This window comes from Eurytemora carolleeae, unplaced genomic scaffold, assembly GCF_000591075.1.
Source record: "Eurytemora carolleeae unplaced genomic scaffold, Eaff_2.0 scaffold2176, whole genome shotgun sequence".
Lineage (NCBI taxonomy): Eukaryota > Metazoa > Arthropoda > Copepoda > Calanoida > Temoridae > Eurytemora > Eurytemora carolleeae.
This window is the reverse complement of record NW_019398066.1, coordinates 1-25,940: the sequence shown is the minus strand read 5'-3', so window position 1 is coordinate 25,940 and position 25,940 is coordinate 1. Positions and strand designations below refer to the sequence as shown.

At 30.8% G+C, this 25,940-nt stretch overlaps 1 protein-coding gene and 1 long non-coding RNA gene across 2 annotated transcripts; both read right to left on the bottom strand.

The window, feature by feature from the left end:
* Window positions 1–438: 438 nt before the first annotated feature.
* LOC111716737 (E3 UFM1-protein ligase 1) lies at window positions 439–24,296 on the bottom strand (the record flags this gene model as incomplete). The annotated part of the gene is made up of 19 exons (XM_023492216.1): window positions 439–528; window positions 1,300–1,377; window positions 1,931–2,032; window positions 3,316–3,363; window positions 4,023–4,244; window positions 5,142–5,195; window positions 5,315–5,449; window positions 6,194–6,274; window positions 6,839–6,902; window positions 7,211–7,266; window positions 12,153–12,209; window positions 12,913–12,920; window positions 13,574–13,669; window positions 14,761–14,856; window positions 15,245–15,287; window positions 20,983–21,039; window positions 22,475–22,539; window positions 23,084–23,152; window positions 24,201–24,296. Coding segments are annotated over 19 exons (1,517 nt in total), but the record flags the coding sequence as incomplete, so codon positions are not given.
* LOC111716738 (uncharacterized) lies at window positions 16,297–17,681 on the bottom strand. The gene is made up of 2 exons (XR_002768579.1): window positions 17,620–17,681; window positions 16,297–16,371 (listed from the first exon to the last, which is right to left on the bottom strand). It is a non-coding gene; the product is annotated as an uncharacterized LOC111716738 (long non-coding RNA).
* Window positions 24,297–25,940: the final 1,644 nt, after the last annotated feature.

The following is a 25,940-nucleotide window of genomic DNA, read 5'->3' as shown; positions in this document are numbered from 1 at the left end:
AACTAGCCTAATTATGTTTAGAGACCCCTAGTGAGTAAATGTTGAAACTACCCTAATAATGTTTAGAGACATCTAGTGGGTAAATGTTGAAACTTCATTTATCTTGTTCAGAGACACTTAGTTAGCAATTTTTAATCCTATTTTTTTCATTTTCAGAGACACTTACTGAGAAATTGTTGAAACCTATCATAATCATGTTTAGAGACACCTAGTGAGTAAGTGTTGAAACTACCTTAATCATGTATAGTGACACATATTGAGTAAATGTTAGAACTACCATAATCATGTTCAGAGACACCTATTGAGTAAATGTCTAAACTACCTTAACCATGTTCAGAGGATCATGATTCTTTGACTATAGGTTGAATGTTAATAATGATAATAATAGTGAGTTAATGTCATGTTTAGAGACACCTAGTGAGTAAATTAGAAAACTACCTTTATCATATTATCTTCGGCCAGGTAGAGAAATATTTCTGTCACAAGCTCAGAACCAAGCGTTTTCAGAAGGTGTTTAGAGAGCGCAGTCTAAGATTTAATAGAATAACTTGAGGTTGAATTACCAAATGATGAGCATTAAAGCTGCTAAAACCCCAAGGTCAATGATTTGATGGATCGGTCATTGTTTCAGTGGAAGTCAAGGATTCTCACTTTTACCGGATTTCCAGGAATTAAATATATATGATCATCAAAGGTTGAGGTCAAAATATTTTGAGGAGGTCATGTCTCAAGAAACATTAGATGTACATAGTAAATTGTTGTTGACCTTTAAAAAAGTCAGAAATATTCTAATAAAGAAATCAGAAAAAAACCAAATATTCTATAACATTTATTTATGAAAAATAATATTGTTTTGAAATATTTGACCAAGACATAAAGATTGTAAATTGGTTGGTTTAGAAATTAATAAAGGAAAAAGAAAGACATCAGCAGCAACTTCATGTTGGTAATGTATAACTTCATATTGGTGGTGCAGATCAACTAGAACTGGAACAACAGGTTTCTGCTCTCTCCAGGTTCGCCTAGTAAACTCATTAGAGTTGAGATTATCCTCTTGTGGAGGAGAGTTAGAACCCTTGGAACAGGGTGAGTATCCTCTTGTAGAGGAGAGTTAGAACCCTTGGAACAGGGGGAGTATCCTCTTGTAGAGGAGAGTTAGAACCCTTGGAACAGGGTGAGTATCCTCTTGTAGAGGAGATATTTGAGTCGGAAAAATCGTCTTCCTTATATTTCGAATTAATTTTAACAATTGTACAATTAGAAGTTTATATCTTTCTGAACTTGTTATGAAATGCTCACCTTATGTTCGTCAACTTTGAACTCCTGAATAGCGCGTTCATTCAGACGAAGAGTTGTGAACATATTGTTCACCTTCTCCTGAACATTAATTAAACAATTGTTTTGTTAAAACAAATCAATTTAAAAATTAAATTTTACCATTCAAAACTCCAAAATAAGACATTTAAATTTTTTTAACCATTTAAACTATTTAGTGACTATCATGTTATTATTATTATTATTTTTATAAACATTTAAATTATTATCATCATTTAACATATAGTGTACGTAGCTGTACACCCTGTACAATGTACTCTGAACGTACAATGTACAAAGTGCACATCTCTTACTTTGAATGCAATTTTGTTCAACCAAGTTTATATACAGTGGCAGGCGATTATATCAATACAATGAAGACGACTTTTTAATTTAAGTTTTGATTGATAACAAGCGTTTTTCGATTTAGAAGTTTACAAGATAACCAAAAAGAAGATTCTATTGACTTCTATGTTCAGGTGTATCAAGGCTGTTTAACAGCTTGATATAATCATGTAAATCAAAATTGAGATAAAAAGTCGTCTTTATTGTATTGTTAAATTCGCCTACCACTGTATAATTTTGTTCCCACCCCCCTTAATTACTATATTTATACCTGTAAATCTGAATGTGTTCTTTTTTTACTCTGAAGGCTGGCTGCCAGGGTGGACTGATAAACTTCCTTAGAAACCTCTTTATACCGCCGATCCAACTCATCCTGACAAAAATTGTCAAAATATTTGATTTAAAAAATATATATTATTTAGCTTGTCAATCTCTGACTCTCCCCCCTAATCCCCCCCCCTGGACCAGTGAAATCTAATGATTTAAGGGGGTTTTCAGGCCCCAACGGGTGCTGAGCCCCCCCCCCCCTGGAAAAATAAAAAATTTAAGCCCACCCTGGACAAATGCCTGAATACGCCCCTGGGCAACATGCAAAAGTTAAATTTGTTTCTTCAAAAAGTGACTAGAATCGCCTTATGTGATTATATGTTCCTATTTCTCGACTGTGGATAAAAATGGACCTGTAAATATTCTGCCAACTCTCCAAAGATCTCCTCATCACAATCCTTAAACAAAAGAGAATATTTAAAGGGAGTGTCTGGCTAGACATGGTAGTTGAGCTGAGAGTGCAGTTTTGTAGAGAATTTTTTTAGAAATCATTTAAGGGTGAAAAATTTTAAGTTGATCTTCAGGCAGGCGTGCGGGCAGACACTCAATTTAAAAAAACCCTTACAACTTACAACAGTTTGCTAGAACTCTTACAACTTTTGATTCAAACAATCAAGAAAAACATACATTCAGGGTAATTAAAAATGTCCAACTGTGTTCTTTTTTATTTTCGTTTTAAAGATCTGTTTGTGTTCTGAATTCAAGATCATAAATCAGACTTAAGATTAAGTTAGTAACAGTTGTATTATTTATGTACTTACAAGGTGTCTAAAAAACTTCAATTTAGATACTAAAGCTCTCACCATAAATACACAAATAAATAAACACTCAAAAGTTTAGAGTTTATGGTATGTAAGACATAAGACATAAAAAAATCTACATACAGTGAAACCCTTAATAACGAATACATCGAAAGAATTCATCAAATGTCGTATTCTTTACTTTCTGATAATGGAATGTTGGAGATATTTAGTTTTTTAATTAAATGATTATATGGAACTCTTTAAAACTATTCCCGCATATTCATGGCTATTTATTTATTTTCGCAAATACGGAAATTTACGTAATATAGTATAAAACTCATTGAAAAATTGTCAAGACGACATTTGATAAATTCTTCCGATGTATTCGTTATTAAGGGTTTCACTGTAACATATTTCCGATCGATGTACACTGTACAGTGTACACCAATTAGAGGTATGTACACGACAACCATGCAGAGAGATAAAGCCTCCAAAAAAAAACGCCTTTTATACACCATATACATTGTACATATAATATACAGTACAGTTGAGAGTTGTAAAAATTCTATTGTTCAGTTAATGATACCTGAAGATGTGGGAGTGCAGATATCTCCTGTTTCAAAACAGCAAAACTCTAAATATTATTATTATTATTGTTAACACAATATCTTTGACTCAAAAAAAGGAAAAAATATGATCAAAAAAAGACTCTCTTTAAATAGAGGATCAGTTGAAATTACAACCACTGTCCCTTTATTTCTGAGCTCAGTTAAATAGGTTCGTAACTAACCAAGAACTATAAACACAGGAAGAATTGAGTTAACCATTACTTAAATAATGGGTGCAGGAAATATGCGCAGTTCTGTCTACCGATATGTATAATATATGCAATAAAATAAGTATCTTTTGTTGTGTTCATAGGATCAGAGCTGAAAACTTTAGAATGGTGGATATCGAGATTAATGCTTTATCCCGTCTTTTTCTTAATATCAAGACTAACCTAATTTTGTACTTGTGAAAAGTGTAAAAAAATCCAACCAATCAGAGTCACGAATATGAAGCCGATAAATTTAAAACTTTACGCGCCATTAAGATTAACATACAGAAACAGGAGGGACTTTCTAATTCTAAAAAACCGGTTTTTGATTTTTCTCTACTATATCCAAGAAAGAACGGTTTAAGAAGAAAATCAAAAGTGTGTCCATTGGATACTCAGATTAAGTAATCGGGATTAAGTATATCTCATTCTAAAGTTTTCAGCTCAGGCAGAATTTCCAAGTTTATAAAAGATACCTTGTACTCCAATTCTTTTTTTTTCCCTCCCTTCTCCCCCTTCCCTCCTTTCTTCTCCACTTCTTCATCACTATCCTCCCAATCATCATCCTTCTTCTTCCCACCTTTCTTCTTAGTAGATTTTGTTTTAGTTTCTCTGCCCTGGGCTCCGCCCCCCGCCTTTCCGCCGGCAGCTTTCTTCCGCCGTTCATCTTTACGGTCAATCTTTTCTTCATCTAGGTCCTGAGAAGACAAATATTATTACAACCCAAGACCCCTTTCAACTATGACTTAATCTCAAAAAAATGGTATTGATTAAAATTGGCAATTTTCCCAAAAACATGAAAAAAGCAAACCACATTTAGAAAATTTCTTTAATAGAAGTCGAATACTTTATCATACTTATAAAATAAGGTTTCATTAAATGCCGCGTGATTAAAACTTTCAGCTCCATTCCCATAAAAATTGGGTCTCCTTTTTTCCCCCAAATTAATGGGACCCTTGTAAAGCCTAAGCTGATTGGGAGCTCCCGAAATTCCCATGTTTATCGGGACTCCTAATAATTTTCATGATAATAGTGACCCCCCTGAAATTCTCGAGTTTATCAAGAAACTAACAATATTAATGTTAACGTTACAATGTTAATTGATAACCCCTGTACATCCCAATTCAATTTGCAACCCCTGTAATTCCCAAGCTGATAAGAGACTTTAAATAATTCTTTTGCATATTGGGAGCCCCTGTAAATACCCAATTCAATTGGCAACCCCTGTAATTCCCAATTTAATTGAGGCTTCAATTAATTCCCATGCAATTCAATTGGGAACCCCAGGAAATCCCAAGTTGATTGGGCTTCATGTAAATCCCTAGTTGATTGGGCCCAATCGAAATACCAGATTGATAGGGCCCCTATAAATCCCAAATTTATTGCGCACCTTTTGTCCCTTGTAAATCACAAGTTCATTGCGCCCCCTCTAAATCCCAAATTGATTGTGCCGCTTGTGAATCACAAATTGATAGGGTCATCATTAAATCCCAACTTTATGAGTTTCCCCTAAATTTCAAAATGATTGAAGCCCACTGTAAATCCAAGACCCAAATCACCCCAAGACCCCAAAGATCACTGCCTTGAAACTCTACCTTTGCCCCCCTGTTATCAACCAAACATTGTTGAACCAATCCACTCTCTACATCCTGCAGTACAATAAACAATAAACAAAACACAGACATTTTTGTTAAAATAAAAAAAAAATTATGGATTTTTCGTTGTTTTAAACAGTTTTGTTTGTTTATTGTGTACACCCCTGTTTGGCCCTGGACTCCATATCAGCTTCTAAACCGGTTTTAACATCCTCAACCAGTTTGTTGCTAAGCAGGGTTGTACCACCCAGTATAAGTGTACCAGCCCGACCTCCCACCAGACTGGATACCAGCTGAGCCTCATCCTCCTGTACAGTACATTTCAGTAAAGTTTAATATTGAGTACAGTATAATACAGAGTACATTATAATACAAAGTACAGTATAATACAAAGTACAGTATAATACAGAGTACAGTATAATACAGAGTACAGTAAACTACAGAGTACAGTGTAATACAGAGTACAGTATAATACAAAGTATAGTATAATACAGAGTACAGTATAATACTCAGTACAGTATGATACAGAGTACAGTGTAATACAGAGTACAGTATAATAAAAAGTACAGTATAGTACAGCACAGTACAGTACACAAGTAAACTATATAGTATGGTAAATGTAAATAGTTTTTCAAATGTACAACTGTACAATGCCTGATTTATAACATGAACAAGAAAATACTAAATAATCTTAAGATAATGTTAAATGAAAGTATTAATGCATAAATAGGTGAATGAATGGATAAATGAATGAACTAATGATGAATTAATTAATGAATGAATTAATGAATGGGTGAAAGGATGAAAGAATGAAAGGATGGCAAGATTTGCTGAAGTGAGGATGAATGAATGAATTAATGAATGAATGAATTAATGAATGAATGAACAAATGAATAAAGGATGAATGTATGAAAGGATGAAAGGATGAATAAATGAATCAGTGACTGAATAAATGATTGAAATCAATAAATGAAATGATGAATAAATGAATGAATGAATGAATGAATGAAAGAATGCATGAAATGAATAAATGAATGAATGAACTAACTAACCTGTGAAAGTATAGAAGGTAGAAGAGGTACAAGATCTATCCAGGAACCTGCTCCAAGAGCTTCACTTACAGCAGTCTCTATCTGAATAAAAGAGCTTTATAACCTGTCTAACCAAATTTGGAGAACATCCTCTTTAATACATATAAAAAGAGAGTTAGAAAACTTGTTAGTTAGAAAAGAAAAAAACTATAAATAAACCTGGAAGGCTAGTAAGAGAAAGTTTGTTAGAAAACTGTAAACCTAGATATGAACCTGGAAGGCTATAAAGTTAATTAGATAAGTAAAAACCTGAAAAGCTTGAAAGCTACAAAGTTAGTCAGAAAACTGGAAAGCTATACATATATATAAACCCGGAAAGCTAGAAAGGTAGTTAGAAAAATACAAAGCTAGATATAAACCTGGAAAGGTAGAAAGCTAAAAAGATAATTAGAAAACTAGAAAGCTTGAAAGTTAGTTAGAAAACTGTTAAGCTATAAACAAAAACCTGGTTAACTAGAAACTAGATATAAACATAGAAAGCTAGAAAGCTAGTAAGTTAGAAACCTAGAGACCAAGAAAGCTAGAACGAAATATAAAAACATACAACGCTAGACAGCTGGAGAGCGTAAGAGCTAGAAAATTAGAAACATAAAAAGAGATGTAAACCTGATCAAGAAGTGCAGGACCTAGAACACAAGTATCCAAGTAAACCATCTTTTCATCCTTGAACCTAGATCAATCAATTAATCAATCAATGATAAAAGTGATGATTGAAACCATATGTCAATTTTACGTGCAATTTACTTTAGTTTAACGTAATAAAGTTTGGTTCTTTTTTTCCAGGAATAAAATACAATTAAAATCAATAAGAACCTCATCATGATAATACAATAAAATTAGTTTATTTGTTCTTTAAGAATACAAACCTCTTAACATAAGCAATCAAGAAATGAATAGCCCCTCATAATGATAATAAAATTAAAAAATGAATTAAAATTAAGAAACTTTATAACGATAATAAAAAATAATAAAATTTACTTTTTCTTCAAGAATACGATTGGATCAGATATTCCTAGTCTGCTCACAGAATCATACTGAAAAAAAATGTTTAACCAACATTTGCTAAGTCACAAGTGACTCGTTATTTAAAGGGAGTGTTCGCGAAAAATTAAATTTTACGTTCTTGGACAATCCGCGTTTCAACCATTTTCTCCTGATAGACGTAACAGAGAGAAGTAAAACTATAGTAGCGATTCAATCCAAATTTGATTAGGATTCAGCCTATTCCCTTATCATGTTTCCCAAACACTCCCTTTATTCACAATATCAAAGATGGCGGCGATATTTTCGTTTTGCAAATAAAAACATATTCCTGTATGTAAATTTCAGATATTATGCCTCCTCAGAGGAAATTAACGCAGAAAACATTGTGCAGATACGTCGGAATCAGATATTTCAAATTTTAAGTCAACATATTCTAAATGATTCTAAATTCTAAAGTAATAGTCAATGTCATTAAAATTAGATGTTTTTTTAATAGAAAAAAAATGGTGTGGACAATAAAAAAACATTTTTATTTTTTACTTATAAATAATGTCATTTCCACATTAGATTTCGTTAAGATCTTAACATACTACATTGACGACAAGAAAATTTAACAATGAGTAATGACCATATTTTTTCAAAGTTTTGCAGAGTAGCTTTTCTAAAGATTTAAAAAAGTAACATCTTTTTCCTCTTAGAGTAAAACTATAATTTTTTATATTACTGCCTTTTTTGTCAATGTTGGGTAAAAAGTTTAGTTAAACTTAAATAAATTCAGTTTTTTTACAGATCTTTGTAGTTAATGTAAAATGAATGACTATAATGAAAGATATAAAACAAGGTGAAAGCTGAAAGGTCTGTCATGAAGCCTTTATTAGATTGAGTTTGTAAATCCCAGAAATGAGTGGAAAATGCAAATCAACCCCAATTAAAACCAATAATTTGAGATACATAATGATATTTTTCTAGGGGGTGGGGGGGGGGGGTAAAAAAAAATTCGGCGCGCTTCGCGCGCCAAATTAAAAATATTTACCCCCCCCCCTACAGAATCCTTATGTCCGCCCCTGATTTTGATATCGTCCTTGTAAATGAATTTTTGATTTAGTATAGTGATACCTGCTATGGAAGCTATAATTCGTCTGCTAGAGTTCAGAATCTGTTTGTTTATGTTTTTATAGCATACAGAGGTGTACTTAAAAATAAAAGAAATTCCGTGTTTACAAACACAGTACAGTTGTCTCTCTTCACTGTTTATCTTGCAGAAATGTTACAGAACATCATACAACGTTTTGCGGAATAACAAAACAGTCCTTTACAGTTTACATAAAATATACTCTAGCAGACATAACTTTATTTTGACCATTTAAATTAGGTAACACAACGCTAATTCTTTGCAAAGACGATTTCGAATTCGTCTCTTAATTTCCATGTTTATTGAGACACCCTGTATAATACAAAGAAAGCATGGCAAAAATCCTTATTATTTTTACAAAACTAAAAAAGCTTTTAGATGTCCACACTCTACAGACAGAGAAAATAGGGTAATAAGCTCTTCTAAGTATCTTTAAATGTATGGTTCACCTTTTATTAATGACTGAAATCAAGGATCTTATATTGCTGATGGCATAATAAAGAGCAAACCCTGAAGAGAAGAATGATATGGACATAAATAAGAACTTCAGTAGAGTAAACTAGGTTGATAAAGTCTATGGAATGTCTTCAGTCCGACTAGGCGGTAGCTGCATTTTGCAACGCCGGGTCGTAGATGACCGAAAATAACTACTAAATCATTTTCAAATCCGGGTTTTTGCATGGACTAGTTTAATCTTAAACAATATTAGGCAAATATGAATTCGCAAGCTTTTATTGCCAATACTGAGAGTTTTAGAATTGAAACTGTAAATGTAAGCAGGAACCTTTTTTAATGTACACCTTTTACTATATGATTATGTCTAGATGCCATGTATTTTGATAAAAAATAAAACATCCATATAAATTGTAAAAAGAACTGACCTCTATGTATGAATTACTGGTGTAGAAATCCTCAATCCAAGAGTTTTGGGATCTAGAGTAACTGTGGGGAATATAGGTAGCCTTAGCTACATTCCTTCCTCCTAGATAGATAAATAAATATATAGATAGATAGATAGATAAATAAATATATAGATAGATAGATAAATAGATAAAAGATAGATACCTGAAATGGTTCCAGGGATGTGCTTAATTCTAATAAGTTCATCAGCGAGACTAAAGAACAGCTTCTCGTTTAATCCAAACCTTAAGTGTTGAATAATATAAGATAAGATAAAAAAGGGAAAGAAAAGTACCCCCCCCCCCCCCGTCTTGGAGAGCCCAGACCGCCATCGGGGCTAACTCCACTGAGCTCCGGCACCCCCGGCTCCCATAATCCTATAGAAAGATGCTACCAGTGGATCAAACAGGACCACATAAAGTGGTTCTGATGGGCATCCTGCAACAGATCTGAAACTACACCAGGTGCCCTAATAACATGGGAATTGATGGACGATTGCAATGTCGTCTTTGTAAACAATTTTTGATTTAAACTATTGATTCCTAGTACAGGTTTACCCACAAAGGATGAAAGTGTTTAAACGACCTCAAACTCTATAAATCAGATGATTCCAAAATTAAATTAAGTCTTCTGCCTTCAATTTAATATTTTTATGGCTTATTCAATGATTAGGAAAAGATAGAAAAGTTTACAGATGCAGAGAAGAGAATGCATCTCTCTTCTAGCGGTCCCAGATAATCTTCAGCCTGGTGTAACTGATGGGTATAATACAAGCCATGCACAACGATACCAGTTTTTTACATGACCAGCTGTGAGGACTGGACTGCTGTGGAAGATTCCTCTCTTTGGGGATTTAGGGCTTACAACTCCCCATTTTGCATAAGGGGTGCAGTTATAGGTTTCCTTAATGCCCATTAACTCGGAAAGGGTATAATAAAAGGAACACAGTAAGCAATCCCAGCTATACCCTTCCTCCTTCAAACCTCCTTATCTTTCTCCTACCTGCTTCACAACTTGATGTCAAAAGAACTATTTGGAAAGGCCTGAAAGTGTAAAAACAAGAAGCAAGAAGAAAAAAGAAAGAATTGATCAGAAAAGTGGAAATCTATTGATATTAGAGATGGGGGCTTAGAAGACGTTCCCCCCCACTGGAGAGGGGGATGAGACGATTGCTCTACCCCCCCCCTACCTGCCCCCAAGAAAATTCAGAATTGGTGTTTTTGCTTAGTCAGATGCAACTTAGTTAACAATTTTTAATACAGAGTTCCGAAAACAGAAAGCAAGATCTTCTCAACAAGTTAAATGCAATACAGAGTTCAGAAAAAATGGTTCTTTCTTTTAAAGTGGCATACTACAAGGACACCAAAAAAATTCTTTTCTTTTTATTTTCAAAATTACCTGAAATATGATTGAAAGATGTACGAACAAGACGAAAATGAAGAACAAGAAATATATAAATCTCAAAATATTTCCATCTGATATCATATAAATATTTAAAAATAAAAATATTGTGAAAATTCAATTTCTAAAGTCTCGTCCTTTGTGGGTTACCCTGTATATTAGCTGTATTCCGTAGAATGCTTTGTTTTCAAGAGTTTTGAATGTGATGTTTGTTGTACTGTAGAAAAATGTAATAAAATGATAAATTCCTGTATACAAACATGTGCATATTGCAAAAAATATCACATCATTCAGCTTTGCAGAATACGCAAACAGCTTTTTACCCTTTATTTTGACTCTTGAACTAAGTTATTGGTATTACATTGCTAACACGTAGCAAAGGTCTCGAAGTCGTCACTGAACCCCTACATGTAAATTGGGACATCCTATATTATCTAGGGGTTTATTTCGTTATTTTGCATTTGACAATACTAATTTAACAAGACAAGCAATGTAACTTTAATAAATACATATATTTTGGGATAGATTAGACAATTCATAGTTATTATTTTCTAAAAACGATAATAATAAATAAAATGGTAAAAAGTTGACCGTTGCAAAAAATATCAGTGCGTGTTCGGACTCGGAGCTATTGAACAGTGTTTAATATACCACATAAATTCTTATTGAAAGAATACTATTTTCCAGATTTATAAAAAGTCTAAATCTTATAGACACGGTTGATCAGAAGTTTGAAAATGTAGTAAACAACTTAAAATTATTCTGACTGAAACATGCAAATTTATAAAAATGGCACTTCCACCACTATACTGAAATATATGAATAATCTCTTAAAAAAATAAAACGTTCTTGAGCATGAAAAGATCAAAAATAAAGTTTTTTATTAAATTAAAATATTCAAAATATTATTTTGAAAGGGAAATTCAATACCTGGAGATGATAGTAGCGCATGGAGTCGGTATCGTAATGGCAGACAGAATGCCGCGAACTTTTGCACGATTTCGCGCAATATGGTTCAGGGTCATAATAATCTAGAAAATATGGTTCAGGGTCATAATAATCTAGATGAAAGTGTTCAGGGTCATAATAATACAGAAAAAAAGGTTCAGGGTCATAATAATCTAGAAAATATGATTCAGGGTCATAATAATCTAGAAAATATGATTCAGGGTCATAGTAATTAAAATATAAAGTTATTTTACAGTATTCGTCGTATATATCAATACAACGAAGACGACTTTTGATTTAAATTTTTGATTTCTACCAAGCTTTCAAATAGCATGGAAACAGAGAGAAGCTGTCAATTAACAGATTTTCAATGTTTACTTGTAAACTTGTAATTTGTAAAAAAGCTTGTTTAAATGCAAAACTTAGATAGAAAAGTCGTCTTCATTGTGTTGATATAAACTCCGACCACTGCAGGTTAAATGCTTAGTTTTCAAATTAACTATTTCTTTACCCAAAAATCTCAAGTTTTTCCAAATATTTAAAAATATTACAAACCTTCGGATCCGACTCATCCTTGAATCCTTGAATAATGGATCCAATCCTCTTACTAACCTAAATATCAAATTTAAGGGATCGTTAACAAAATTCAAAGTAATAATCCATTCAAAAAGTGGCAGCGACGATGGTCCTCTATGCTTCTCTGTATCGGCGTTTTTCTATGTGAAATAAGACTAACCATCAAAGAATACAGTGATAAGCAGAAAACTATAGAATAGGAAGACGACATAAAAAAAAATTGCAAAGATCCCGAAATTAAAACAAAGAAAAAGAATAAAAATGGCATTTATTCTTTATTCTGATGATAAGAATATTTTTAGGTCATGGCATTCTAGATTAAGTTTCTTATGGTAATGACTGGCAATGTATGGTAGTTGAACTGAGAATGCAGTATTGTAGAGAAAATTTTTAGGATTCCTTTGAGACTTATGAGATGTTTTTACGGTCCATATTTGTTCAGCGAGAGCGCAAATTCAATTTTTAAAATCCTCAAAGATTGTTCATTTTGAAGGAATGATTTTGAGAATAGGTTTTCAAAAAATTATTCAACTAGGAATTATATATAATATTCCATTACCCCATCAAGGAATTATAAATTCCATTACCTCATCAACTAGGAATTATATATTCCATTATCTAATCAACAAGGAATTATATATTCCATTACCTCATCAACAAGAAATTATATATTCCATTACCTCATCAAGGAATTATAAATTCTATTACCTCATCAACTAGGAATTATATATTCTATTACCTCATCAACTAGGAATTATATATTCTATTACCTCATTAACTAGGAATTATATACTCTATTACCTCATCAAATAGGAATTATATATTCTATTGCCTCATCCACTAGGAATTATATATTCCATTACCTTATTAACTAGGAATTATATATTCCATAACCTCATTAACTAGGAATTATAAATTCCATAACCTCATCAACTAGGAATTATATATTCCATTACCTCATCAACTAGGAATTATATATTCNTCTGTATTTAGAAGAACTTAAGACTTAAGTTAAAGTGAGCCTCCATTTATAGACTGACATGTCCTATTAACAACAGTATCCTTTAAGCCATAAAATAAGTCATAATTCGACTCTCTTCCAGATAAAAATCTTGCTCATTTTAGCTTAGATGAAGGTTAAAAGGGAAACATTTTGAATCTGACATGCCACTCTTTAAATGGAGGCTTGATTGAACACTATGCCTGGAAGTAGAAGTAAATATTTTCATTAACTAAAGGATTCATATCTCTAATTGGATAATGAGATAGATAGAAAGATATATGTTACCGCAACACAATTTTTATTGGTTCAGAATAGACAACAAACACATGACTGAACCCTGATTGGATCAGGCGCTAATGGAATCAGCAAACAAGTGTGTAGAGTTTCTTTAACCCACCTAGGACAAGATGGGTCTCTCGATCAGATTTAGCAATCTGCAGAGCAGTCTGCTCAATATGACTGAAATCAACATTCAGCGCACTAGCAATCTCAACTGAAATAAAAATAAAAAAAAATTAAAAAAGCAATTCAAGGGATTGTTCACGTAGTTTATAGAAACAACTGTCCAGAAAGGGACTGAGAGCAAAATACAGTAAATTTAATATTTAAATGCAAGATCACTATATACAGTGAAACCCTTAATAACGAATACATCGGAAGAATCTATCAAATGTCGTCTTGACAATTTTTTATACTTTATTACGTAAATTTCAGTATTTGCGAAAAGAAATAAATAGTCATGAATATGAGGGAACAGTTTCATGTATGTTGTTATAATCATTTAATTAAAAAACTAAATACTTGCAACATTCCATTATCAGAAAGTGAAGAATACGACATTTGATGTATTCTTTATTAAGGGTTTCACTGTAGCTAGTGTAAACCATAACCAAAATGGTCAAACGTCATTTATCGGAAAAAAACGCTATTTTGGGCGAAAAAAAAACATAACTAGAAGGAGATTAATCGCGGAGAAAAAAAAACATAACTAGAGGGAGATTAAAACGCGGAGAAAAAAACATAACTAGAGGGAGATTAAAACTCAATGGTGATATATCATTACGGAAAGTTTCTATCATACATTTGGTTATTTATCATTACGGAAGTTTCTATCATACATTTGGTTATTTATTATTACGGAAAGTTTCTATCATACATTTGGTTATTTATCATTACGGAAAGTTTCTATCATACATTTGGTTACTTATCATTACGGAAAGTTTCTATCATACTTGCCCTAACGGACATCTTTAAGAGCTAATATTAGTTTAAATGAGTTCGAATTAAGACAATGGATATTTTAACAACAGAAAAAGTTTTAAGATTATATTTGTTTCTACCTAAACTTATCCTTCCGCCAGAAACGTAGAGCTCATCTTTTACCTAAGGGAAAAAACATCAAATTAAAAAAAATAAAAAAATTCATCTGATATGATAAAGCTCTTCGTTCATATAAATATATAGTTAAATCTATGGTTTCCTGTAGTATTGGTTCAGAATAGACAACAAACACATGACTGAACCCTGATTGGATCAGGCGCTAATGGAATCAGCAAACAAGTGTGTAGAGTTTCTTTAACCCACCTAGGACAAGATGGGTCTCTCGATCAGATTTAGCAATCTGCAGAGCAGTCTGCTCAATATGACTGAAATCAACATTCAGCGCACTAGCAATCTCAACTGAAATAAAAAAAATAAAAAAGCAATTCAAGGGATTGTTCACGTAGTTTATAGAAACAACTGTCCAGAAAGGGACTGAGAGCAAGATACGGTAAAAATATTTAAATTCAAGATCACTATATAGCTAGTATAAAACGTAACCAAAATGGTCAAAACGTCATTTGTCGGCAAAAAACGCTATTTTGGGCGAAAAAAAACATAAAAAACATAACTAGTGGTAGATTAAAACGCAATGGTGATATATCATTACGGAAAGTTTCCATCATACTAGCCCTAACGGACATCTTTAAGAGCTAATATTAGTTTAAATGAGTTCGAATTAAGACAATGGAATATTCAAACAGCAGAAAAAAATTTAAAGTTAAAATAACAAAATATTTGTTTTTACCTAAACTTATCCTTCCGCCAGAAACGTAGAGCTCATCTTTTACCTAAGGAAAAAACATTAATTCAAAAAAATAAAAAAAAATAAAAAAATTCATCTAAATGATAAAGCTCTTCGCTCCTGATCTTTTTTTTCAATTAATTACAATAAAACCTTAGTTGAGGCCTGGATTCACAATTTTTAGTTTTCGACCCAATTTTGTCTTCTGGACACTAAAGGTATTTACTATACAGTGAAAATTTAAAAAAACTGATGTAGTAAGATGACATAATAACAATACTTAAGTGTATTTGATGATGTTACCAAGCTATAGCTGGCCAAACGGCTGGACCAAATTTTTTTTAGGGAACTCATGGATGAGCTATAAATTTTTTTTTTCAAAAATTGAAATTTTTGTTTTCCAAAATCGATTTTTATTTTTTCTTCAAAATTCCGGCAACGCCGGGCACTTCAGCTAGTGTTCAATAAAAAGTTTAAAATTGAACGCACGTTTTCCATATTATAAAATAGACATAAGAAATAAAGCATACTTTGGTAACTCAAGAAAGATTTATACTATTGATTTTTGTTCAACATTTAATAGAAAGAAAAAAATTACTGAAACAAAATGTTCAAAAATGCATGATCTTCATATTATTAAGAACAGACAAAGGCAAAAATACATATTTAAGATACTATAGAATAATTTTTAATATCTTATTTTCTTCAACATTTAGTTTAATTATTTGATTTCTTTTTCAGTCAACTTTACAAATACCAATTTTAGAGATTTATTTATGTAACTTACAATAACACATCAGAAGTGTGCTAAAATTAATAATAATTCCCTTTAAGTTGTTCAACACATCAATTATGGCGATTATTTTTCTTATTATCTGAAAATTATTCAAATCAAATGCAGTTTTATTCTGAAAGGTGAAGCAAATAGTTTAATTTTAGAAAAAATTTCTTCTACCTTTAGGATAAAGAATACAGCTATGAATCATTTATTATTTACACTAATGCAAGACCAGTAAAATTTTCGGTAACAGTCCCTTAAACTAATTTTATGCTTGCCTCTTTCAAAAGTTGGCTGTGAGTGAGATACTCCTTTCCATCCGTAGTATAGATAACATCTATCATCTTCAACTCTAATAATTAAAGGGAGTGATTAACATTTTCAAAATAGTGTAGATAACATCTATCATCTTCAACTCTAATAATTAAAGGGAGTGATTAACATTTTCAAAATAGTGTAGATAACATCAATCAACTTCAACTCTGATAATTAAAGGGAGTGATTAACATTTTCAAAATAGTATTGATAACATCAATCAACTTAAATTCTAATAATTAAAGGGAGTGATTAACATTTTCAAAATAGTATAGATAACAGTAATCATCTTCAACTATGAAAATTAAAGGGAGTGATTAACATTTTTAAAATAGTGAAGATCACATTGATCAGCTTTAAGTCTTAACAATTAAAAGGGGTGATCAAAATTTTTAAAATTCGGGTATTACAAAATATTTTTTTTATTATTGGTGGATTTTGACTATTTATTTTGATTATATTTATATTCGAAAACTCTCAATCCTTTTGAATAAGAGCAACCCCCTTGAGTATCTATCTTAATATAACCTAACTTGGGATAGTATAATCACAAGAGATTGCTATTTTTAGGAGAAGAAAAAATACGATATGACGGGTCCATAAACTTAATAATAATATGCCTTGCAAATTTACAATGTTTGATGTTTATCCTGCTAACATGCTCAAATAGCATTTAAAAAGTTATGTAAACAAATACTTAAAAAATTATAAATAACAAATACATAAAAAGTTATAAGTAACAAATACATAAAAAGTTACAAATAACAAACACTTAAAAAGTTTTAAGTAACAAATAAAAAATAACAAATACTTAAATAACAAATACTTCAATAGTTATAAGTAACAAATAGTTAAAAAGTTATAAATAACAAATACTTCAAAAATGATAAATAACAGTTACTTAAAAGTTATAAATAACAAATACTTAAAAAGTTATAAATAACAAATACTTAAAAAGTTATAAATAACAAATACTTAAAAGTTATAAATAACAAATACTTAAAAAGTTATAAATAACAAATACTTAAAAAGTTATAAATAACAAATACTTAAAAAGTTATAAATAACAAATACTTAAAAAGTTATAAATAACAAATACTCAAAAAGTTATAAATAACAAATACTAAAAAGTTATAAATAACAAATACTTAAATAGTTATAAATAACAAATACTTAAAAAGTTATTAGTAACAAATACTTAAAAAGTTATAAATAACAAATAGTTAAAAAGTTATAAATAACAAATACTTAAATAGTTATAAATAACAAATACTTAAAAGACTACCTATGAGCTTCATAACAATTTCTATACAGTTCCTCTCAGACAGCTTTTGGGAGGCGCCAGCTTTACAATTTAAAATCTTGAACCGGACAAACTACGCTTTAAGGGACTGTTAGCGTAATTTCATGTGACCCTCCATGCAATAATGAAAATTCCCGATTCACAACGGTACCCTTAAAACCTTTATTTGATCAGTAACGTGGAAGATAATGTTGTTTTTCTACATGTAAAGTAGTTCTGATAGTTCCTATACGTTTTCACAAGCCACTTTTGTAGTTAAAAATTATAAACATTGATTTCCTTTACATACTTGATCAGACGAAGCTGTTAAGGGTACCATTATGAATTAGGAATTGCCTTCTTGCATGGAAGGTTATTTGAAATTAAGCTCACTGTCCCTTTCAGGGAATTTAAATTAAAGTTGTATTAAATTGTAATGAATGAAAAAAATCAAAAGGAAGTAATTGTTTTAACCAAATAAAATGTGTTGAAACTCTTTAGTTGTTTTAAAAAGATAACTTAATACAAATGTTCGAAAGATTTTAAATTCCTGACTGTGCCCGCTGAAAGTCGGCGGCCAAACGCCGAATCTCGTCCCAGTCCGACATTTTGAATCTGCAAGTACATTCAAATTTGAGAAAATGGCGCATTTACACGATTTTCATGAAAATTTTTTTAAAACATTAAATACTTTTTAAATAACGCATAATTTTTCAACAAGTTTATGACAAAATCAATTAGATGCAACAATCTAAAAATAGCTTTTTTACGAACAAAAAATCGGGAGAGTTATTTTCTAACACAAGAAAGATAAAATGAAAAGAGGAAGTCTGTAAATTTGTAATGCCCAAGGTTCTCACCAAACAAAAAAAGTTTGGTTTCCGTCGAAATCAATTTTCTTACACTGTACAACACTGTACAATAATGTACAATTATTGAAGAATACAACAAATACGTTTGTGTACATAGTAACAAGTAAAGAACATTTATATATATACACAGTACCACTTTACTCCATGTTGTACAGTGGTTGGTGTTTATATCAATACAATGCGGACGTCTTTTCTATTTAAGTTTTGATTTCAAACTAGCGTTTTTCAACTTACAAGTTACAAGTAAACATTTAAAGAATCCAAGCTTGGTAGAAATTTAAAAAAATATTTTTTAAAGTCGTCTTCATTGTATTGATATATACGACGACGACTGTATCAAGTTTGTACCATATAATGTACATATAATGTACATACAATATATATCAGTAATGTACAATGAACAGTGAACAGTGTACACTGTACGGGTAATAAACCCGCATGACAGTACTGTACAGTACGAACAACTTTATACTTTACAGAATGTATTAAGAAGATGGACAAATTGTTAAATAGTTTTGAACGATGTAAATACAGCACTTTGATTAATACTAATATTTTAACATTAACCGGGACCCGAGTCCGAATTTAATGAATTTGAGCCGCATCTCAAATCCGCCAAAAACCGGCTTCAATTGAGCGCCGACTTAAATCTTAAAACATTAAATACAATTTTAAGTGGAACCAACCCTATTTGAGCCGCGTCTAAAATTTAAGGCGCGACTCAAATTCTTTAAATTTGGCCTCAGATTTAATTAAGTGGAGGGGTCGCTGAACTGCCTACTGTTACCGGTTCAAAGTTTGAATCCTCAGTTCAAATCCTTCCTGAGGCCGAAATTAAAGAATTTAAGCGGCGGTTAAAATTTAAGCCGCGGCTTAAACATGGTTGGTTCCACTTAAAATTGTATCAAATGTTTCAAGATTTAAGCCGGCGCTTAATTTAAACTGCGGCTCAAATTCTTTAATACCCCTTATTTTGACTCTTGAACTAAGTTATTGGTATTAGATTGCAAACTCGGAGCAAAGGTCTCGAAGTCATCACTGAACCACCATATGTAAATTGGGACATCCTGTATTATCTAAAGGTTCATTTCGTTATTTTGCATTTGACAATTCTAATTTAACAAGACAAACAATGTAACTTTAATAAATTCATATATTTTGGGATAGATTAGACAATTTCTGGTTATATTTTGCTAAAAACAATAATAAATAACAAAGCAAATGGTAGAAAGTTGAACATTGCAAAAAAATCAGTGCGTGTTCGGAACTATTGAACAGTGAACAGTTAACACCACAAAAATTCTTATTCAAATAATTCTATTTTCCAGATTTTTAAAAAGTTTAAATCTTGTAGACATGGCTGATCAGAATTTTGAAAATGTAGTAATCAACCTAAAATTTTTCTGACTGAAACACGCAAATTTATAAAAATGACACTTACACCACTATACTTAAATATATGACAAATCTCTTAAAAAATAAAACGTTCCTGAGCATGAAAAGAGCAAAAATAAAGTTTCTTATAAAAATTAAAATATTCAAAATATTATTTTTAAAGGGAAATTAAATACCTGGAGATGATAGTCGCACATGGAGTCGGTATCGTAATGGCAGACAGAATGCCGCGAACTTTTGCACGATTTCGCGCAATATGGTTCAGAGTCATAATAATCTAGAAAATATAGTTCAGGGTCATAATAATCTAGAAAATATGGTTCAGGGTCATAATAATCAAGAAAATATGGTTGAGGGTCATAATAATCTAGAAAATATGATTTAGGGTCATAATAATCTAGAAAATATGATTCAGGGTCATATTAATCTAGAAAATATGGTTGAGGTTCATAATAATCTAGAAAATATGGTTCAAGGTCATAATAATCAAGAAAATATGGTTCAGGGTCATAATAATCTAGAAAATATGGTTCAGGGTCATAATAATCTAGAAAATATGGTTCAGGGTCATAATAATCTAGAAAATATGGTTCAGGGTAATAATAATCTAGAAAATATGGTTCAGGGTCAAAATAATCTAGAAATAATGGTTCAGGGTCATAATAATCTAGAAATTTGATTCATGGTCATAATAATCTAGAAAAAAAGGTTCAAGGTCATAATGATCTAGAAAATAAGGTTCAGGGTCATAATAATCTAGAAAATAGGGTTCAAAATCATAATAATTAAATTATTATACAGTCGTCATTGTTTTATCAATACAATTAAGACGACTTTCGATTTAAATTTTGGATTTCTACCAAGCTTTCAAACAGCATGGAAACAGAGAGAAGCTGTCAATTAACAGATTCTCAATGTTTACTTGTAAACTTCTAATTTTTAAAAAAGCTTGTTAAAATGCAGAATTCAGATAGAAAAGTCGTCTTCATTGTGTTGATATAAACTCCGACCACTGCAGGTTAAATGCTTAGTTTTCAAATTAACTATTTCTTTACCCAAAAATCTGATGTTTTTCCAAATATTTAAAAATATTACAAACCTTCGGATCCGACTCATCCTTGAATCCTTGAATTATGGATCCAATCCTCTTACTAACCTAAATATCAAATCTAAGGGATTGTTAACAAAATTCAAATTAATAATCCATTCAAAAAGTGGCAACGACGATGGTACTCTATGCTTCTCTATATCGGTGTTTTTCTATGTGAAATAAGACTAATCATCAAAGAATACAGTGATAACCAGAAAACTATAGAATAGGAAGACGACATTAAAAATATACAAAATTGCAAAGATCCCGAAATAAAAACAAAGATATAGAATATAAATGGAAATTATTCTTAAATGATGATAAGAATATTTTTAGGTCATGGCACTCTAGATTAAGTTTCTTATGGTAGTGACTGGAAATGTATGGTAGTTGAACTGAGAATGCAGTATTGTAGAGAAATCCTTTAAGATTCCTTTGAGACTTATGAGATGTTTTACGGTGCATATTTGTTCAGCGAGAGCGCAAATTCAATTTTTAAAATCCTCATAGATTGTTCATTTTGAAAGGGTGATTTTGAGAATCGGTTTTTAAAATATTATTCAATAACGATGACGAAAATGTAACAAAAATTCTACAATAAACTCATTAGATGTTAAGGAACATATTTCTCAATAGAAATTTGTCAATAAATCAATGTTATAATCAAATATTTCTCTTTCATTTTTATATTGATTTTCTTATTCTTTACGGATTTGTTCGCCGATTTCTTCAAATTCTTCAAATGTCGTCTTTTCAGAAAAATTCCAGGAAAACTACAAAAAATATTTGTGAACAATGAGACATTAAAAATACCAATATCTCAATAAGATTACTTGCTATCGATGATAAAGTTTAATTTTTTTTCTCAACCTGTTTCTAAGCAACTCAGTCGTTAACTGCAGAACTTTTTTTTACATTCTTCGTCGTTGTTTATTGAATAATTGAAAAAAACCAGTTCTCTAAACGTAACCACCCAAATGAAAGATTTTGAACGTCGACTTAGAGCTCAAACTCGGTAATTATACATTATTGAAACGTTTTATAAGTCTCAAATTAATCCTAAAATTTCTCCACAATACTGTAGTTAAACCCTATATAAGCTATACATCGAAAGAATTCATCAAATGTCGTATTCTTCACTTTCTGCTAATGTTACAGATAATTAGTTTTTTTAGTTAAATGATTATATGGAGCTCTTTAAACTGTTCCCGTATATTCTTGCCAATTTATTTATTTCGCAAATATTCCATTGCCTCATCAACTAGGAATTATATATTCCATTACCTCATCAACTAGGAATTATATATTCCATTACCTCATCAACTAGGAATTATATATTCCATTACCTAATCAACTAGGAATTATATATTTCATTACCTCATCAAATAGTAATTATATATTCCATTACCTCATCAACAAGGAATTATATTTTCCATTACCTCATCAACTAGGAATTATATATTCCATTACCTTATCAACTAGGAATTATATATTCCATTACCTCATCAACTAGGAATTCTGTTGGTAGATCATACTCCTTAGTCAGAGATGGAATAGAGATGGTTCCTGCAAAATTATAAAATAAAACAAAATAATCACAAAATAAAACTAAAATATCACAGAATAAAAAGACAAACTGTAAACATATTTAAAGATTAGCTTAATACATTCACAATTGAAGTATTTAGTTTTCTAAATATAAACTTACTAGCTGATGGGCCCGACGTTGCCCGTGAGTATAAACAAAAAAATTCAGCCCAATCAGTCCAGCCGTTTGGCCGACTATAGGCAACATATATATATACGAATGTCTTGTTTTATTATATAGATAAATACCAAATGCGGAGTAGAAACTAAGTTTTCATGAATTAAATTAATAATACTAAAAAATTGTCATTCCTGCAGTCTCTTTGTTTTCCAATCAAAATACATTTAATAAATATTGGACAATGTCATAATATTGCTTTTTATGTCTAACATTGTCTTGAAATGGGATAAAAATTTAGGGGGAGGTTTTTCCATGCAGAGAGGCCTCATGCACGACATCAGAAAGCAATAGCGCATCATAGTAAACGCGGCATCATAATTTATCCTGCGCACTAAACGTTACCTTTCTGCTGCAAGTTCTCGTTAATCTGCCTAGCCAGGTTATCCAGGTAGTGGTAGGATACAAGCTGACCTGCACAAAAATATAGTTTAAAATAAAAAAAAATAAAAATAACAAATTATTTACTTGACTTTTTAAGTTGTATTTTTTTAAACCTATTCACTTGACAAAATCCTTTTTGTAAAGGTAACAAAATTTTCTTTTGTTTTTTTCTTTGTTTAATCAATTTGTTTTGTTTGTATTATTCATTTTATTTACTCATCGTTTTTTGATTTTTTTTTGCTATATCTGTTGTTTGTTTAAAGAAGACATTTCGAAAAATGTAATATTTTTAGACAAACTCCTGTGCCAAAGTTTTTGTCAAAATATATTGAGAAGAAAATACTGTAAATTTAGTGATAGAAAGTAGGGTAAGGATTTGGTTAAAAACGATGTAAAGATAATAAGAAAGTCAACTTTAATGATGGGGAACTCGGAAACAATAAAACTTAAGAGTCAAATTATATTACTGTTTTAAAAAACTTCAAAAGTAAACAATTTAACAAAATTTAGTTCTGGGTTTTGAAGAAAGGATTATTACGACCTTAAAAAAGGATTTTGTTTTTAAAAAGAGATTTTTTTATTTTAGAATGAAAAAAAAAGAAATTAATCAACAAAAAAACTATTTGTTCCTCACACTTATGAATTCAAATAATATAAAAAACTGTATTTAGAAGGACTTAAGACTAAAGTTAAAGTGAGCCTCCGTTTATAGACCGACATGTCCTATTAACAACAGTATCCTTTAAGCCATAAAATAAGTCATAATTCGACTCTCTTCCAGATAAAAATCTTGCTCATTTTAGCTTAGATGAAGGTTAAAAGGGAAACATTTTGAATCTGACATGCCACTCTTTAAATGGAGGCTTGATTGAACACTATGCCTGGAAGTAGAAGTAAATATTTTCATTAACTAAAGGATTCATATCTCTAATTGGATAATGAGATAGATAGAAAGATATATGTTACCGCAACACAATTTTTATTGGTTCAGAATAGACAACAAACACATGACTGAACCCTGATTGGATCAGGCGCTAATGGAATCAGCAAACAAGTGTGTAGAGTTTCTTTAACCCACCTAGGACAAGATGGGTCTCTCGATCAGATTTAGCAATCTGCAGAGCAGTCTGCTCAATATGACTGAAATCAACATTCAGCGCACTAGCAATCTCAACTGAAATAAAAAAAATAAAAAAGCAATTCAAGGGATTGTTCACGTAGTTTATAGAAACAACTGTCCAGAAAGGGACTGAGAGCAAGATACGGTAAAAATATTTAAATTCAAGATCACTATATAGCTAGTATAAAACGTAACCAAAATGGTCAAAACGTCATTTGTCGGCAAAAAACGCTATTTTGGGCGAAAAAAAACATAAAAAACATAACTAGTGGTAGATTAAAACGCAATGGTGATATATCATTACGGAAAGTTTCCATCATACTAGCCCTAACGGACATCTTTAAGAGCTAATATTAGTTTAAATGAGTTCGAATTAAGACAATGGAATATTCAAACAGCAGAAAAAAATTTAAAGTTAAAATAACAAAATATTTGTTTTTACCTAAACTTATCCTTCCGCCAGAAACGTAGAGCTCATCTTTTACCTAAGGAAAAAACATTAATTCAAAAAAATAAAAAAAAATAAAAAAATTCATCTAAATGATAAAGCTCTTCGCTCCTGATCTTTTTTTTCAATTAATTACAATAAAACCTTAGTTGAGGCCTGGATTCACAATTTTTAGTTTTCGACCCAATTTTGTCTTCTGGACACTAAAGGTATTTACTATACAGTGAAAATTTAAAAAAACGGGCACTTCAGCTAGTGTTAAATAAAACGTTTAAAATTGAAGGCACGTTTTCCATATTATCAAAGAGACATAAGAAATAAAGCATACTTTGGTAACTCAAGACAGATTTATACTATTGATTTTTAAGCATTCAATTAAAAAATGTTAAAAACTAAAAACTAAATTAATTGAAACAAAATGTTTAAAAATACATGATCTTTATATTATTAAATACATAGACAAAGGAAAAAAAACATATTTAGGATACCACAGAACGATTTGTACTATCTTATTTTCTTTAACATTTAGTGTTATTATTGTTTTGTTTTTTTCAATTTTAACTAATACCAAACAGATTCTAGTACAATAGATGGCAACGTAGAATTTGTACACTCTCAGTACAGTTGTATTCTGTCGTCACAAGTGTCAAATCAGTTTTGTGTCCGACAAAATCATCAATAATAGTGATAATTTTAGAATAAAGTGCTTTTCTTACAGTAAAATAAGTGCAATTTTATGTGTTCTTTAGTTTCTGTTTTTACACTTTTTTATTTAATCTTGGGAAACATGTCAAATAATGTGAGAAAATTTCGTTGTCCTTGTTATATTTGACACTTGTGACGTTGTGTATAATTGGTTAATTTCTCTGTTGCCACCTATTGTACTTGATAATCTATTTGACTAATACTATTTTTAGAGATATTGTTTATAAAACTTACAAATTACAATAACTCTTAATTAAAAGTGTGTTGATTAAAATTAATAATAATTCCCGTTAAATCGTTCAACACATTAATTATGGCGATTATTTTTCTTATTATCTGAAAATTATTTAAATCAAATGCAGTTTTATTCTGAAAGGGGAAGCAATAACTTGGTCGAAAATAGTTTAATTTTAGATAGAAATTCTTCTACCTTTAGGATAAAGGATACCACTATGAATCATTTATTATTTACACTAATGCAAGACCAGTAAAATTTTCGGTAACAGTCCCTTAAACTAATTTTATGCTTGCCTCTTTCAAAAGTT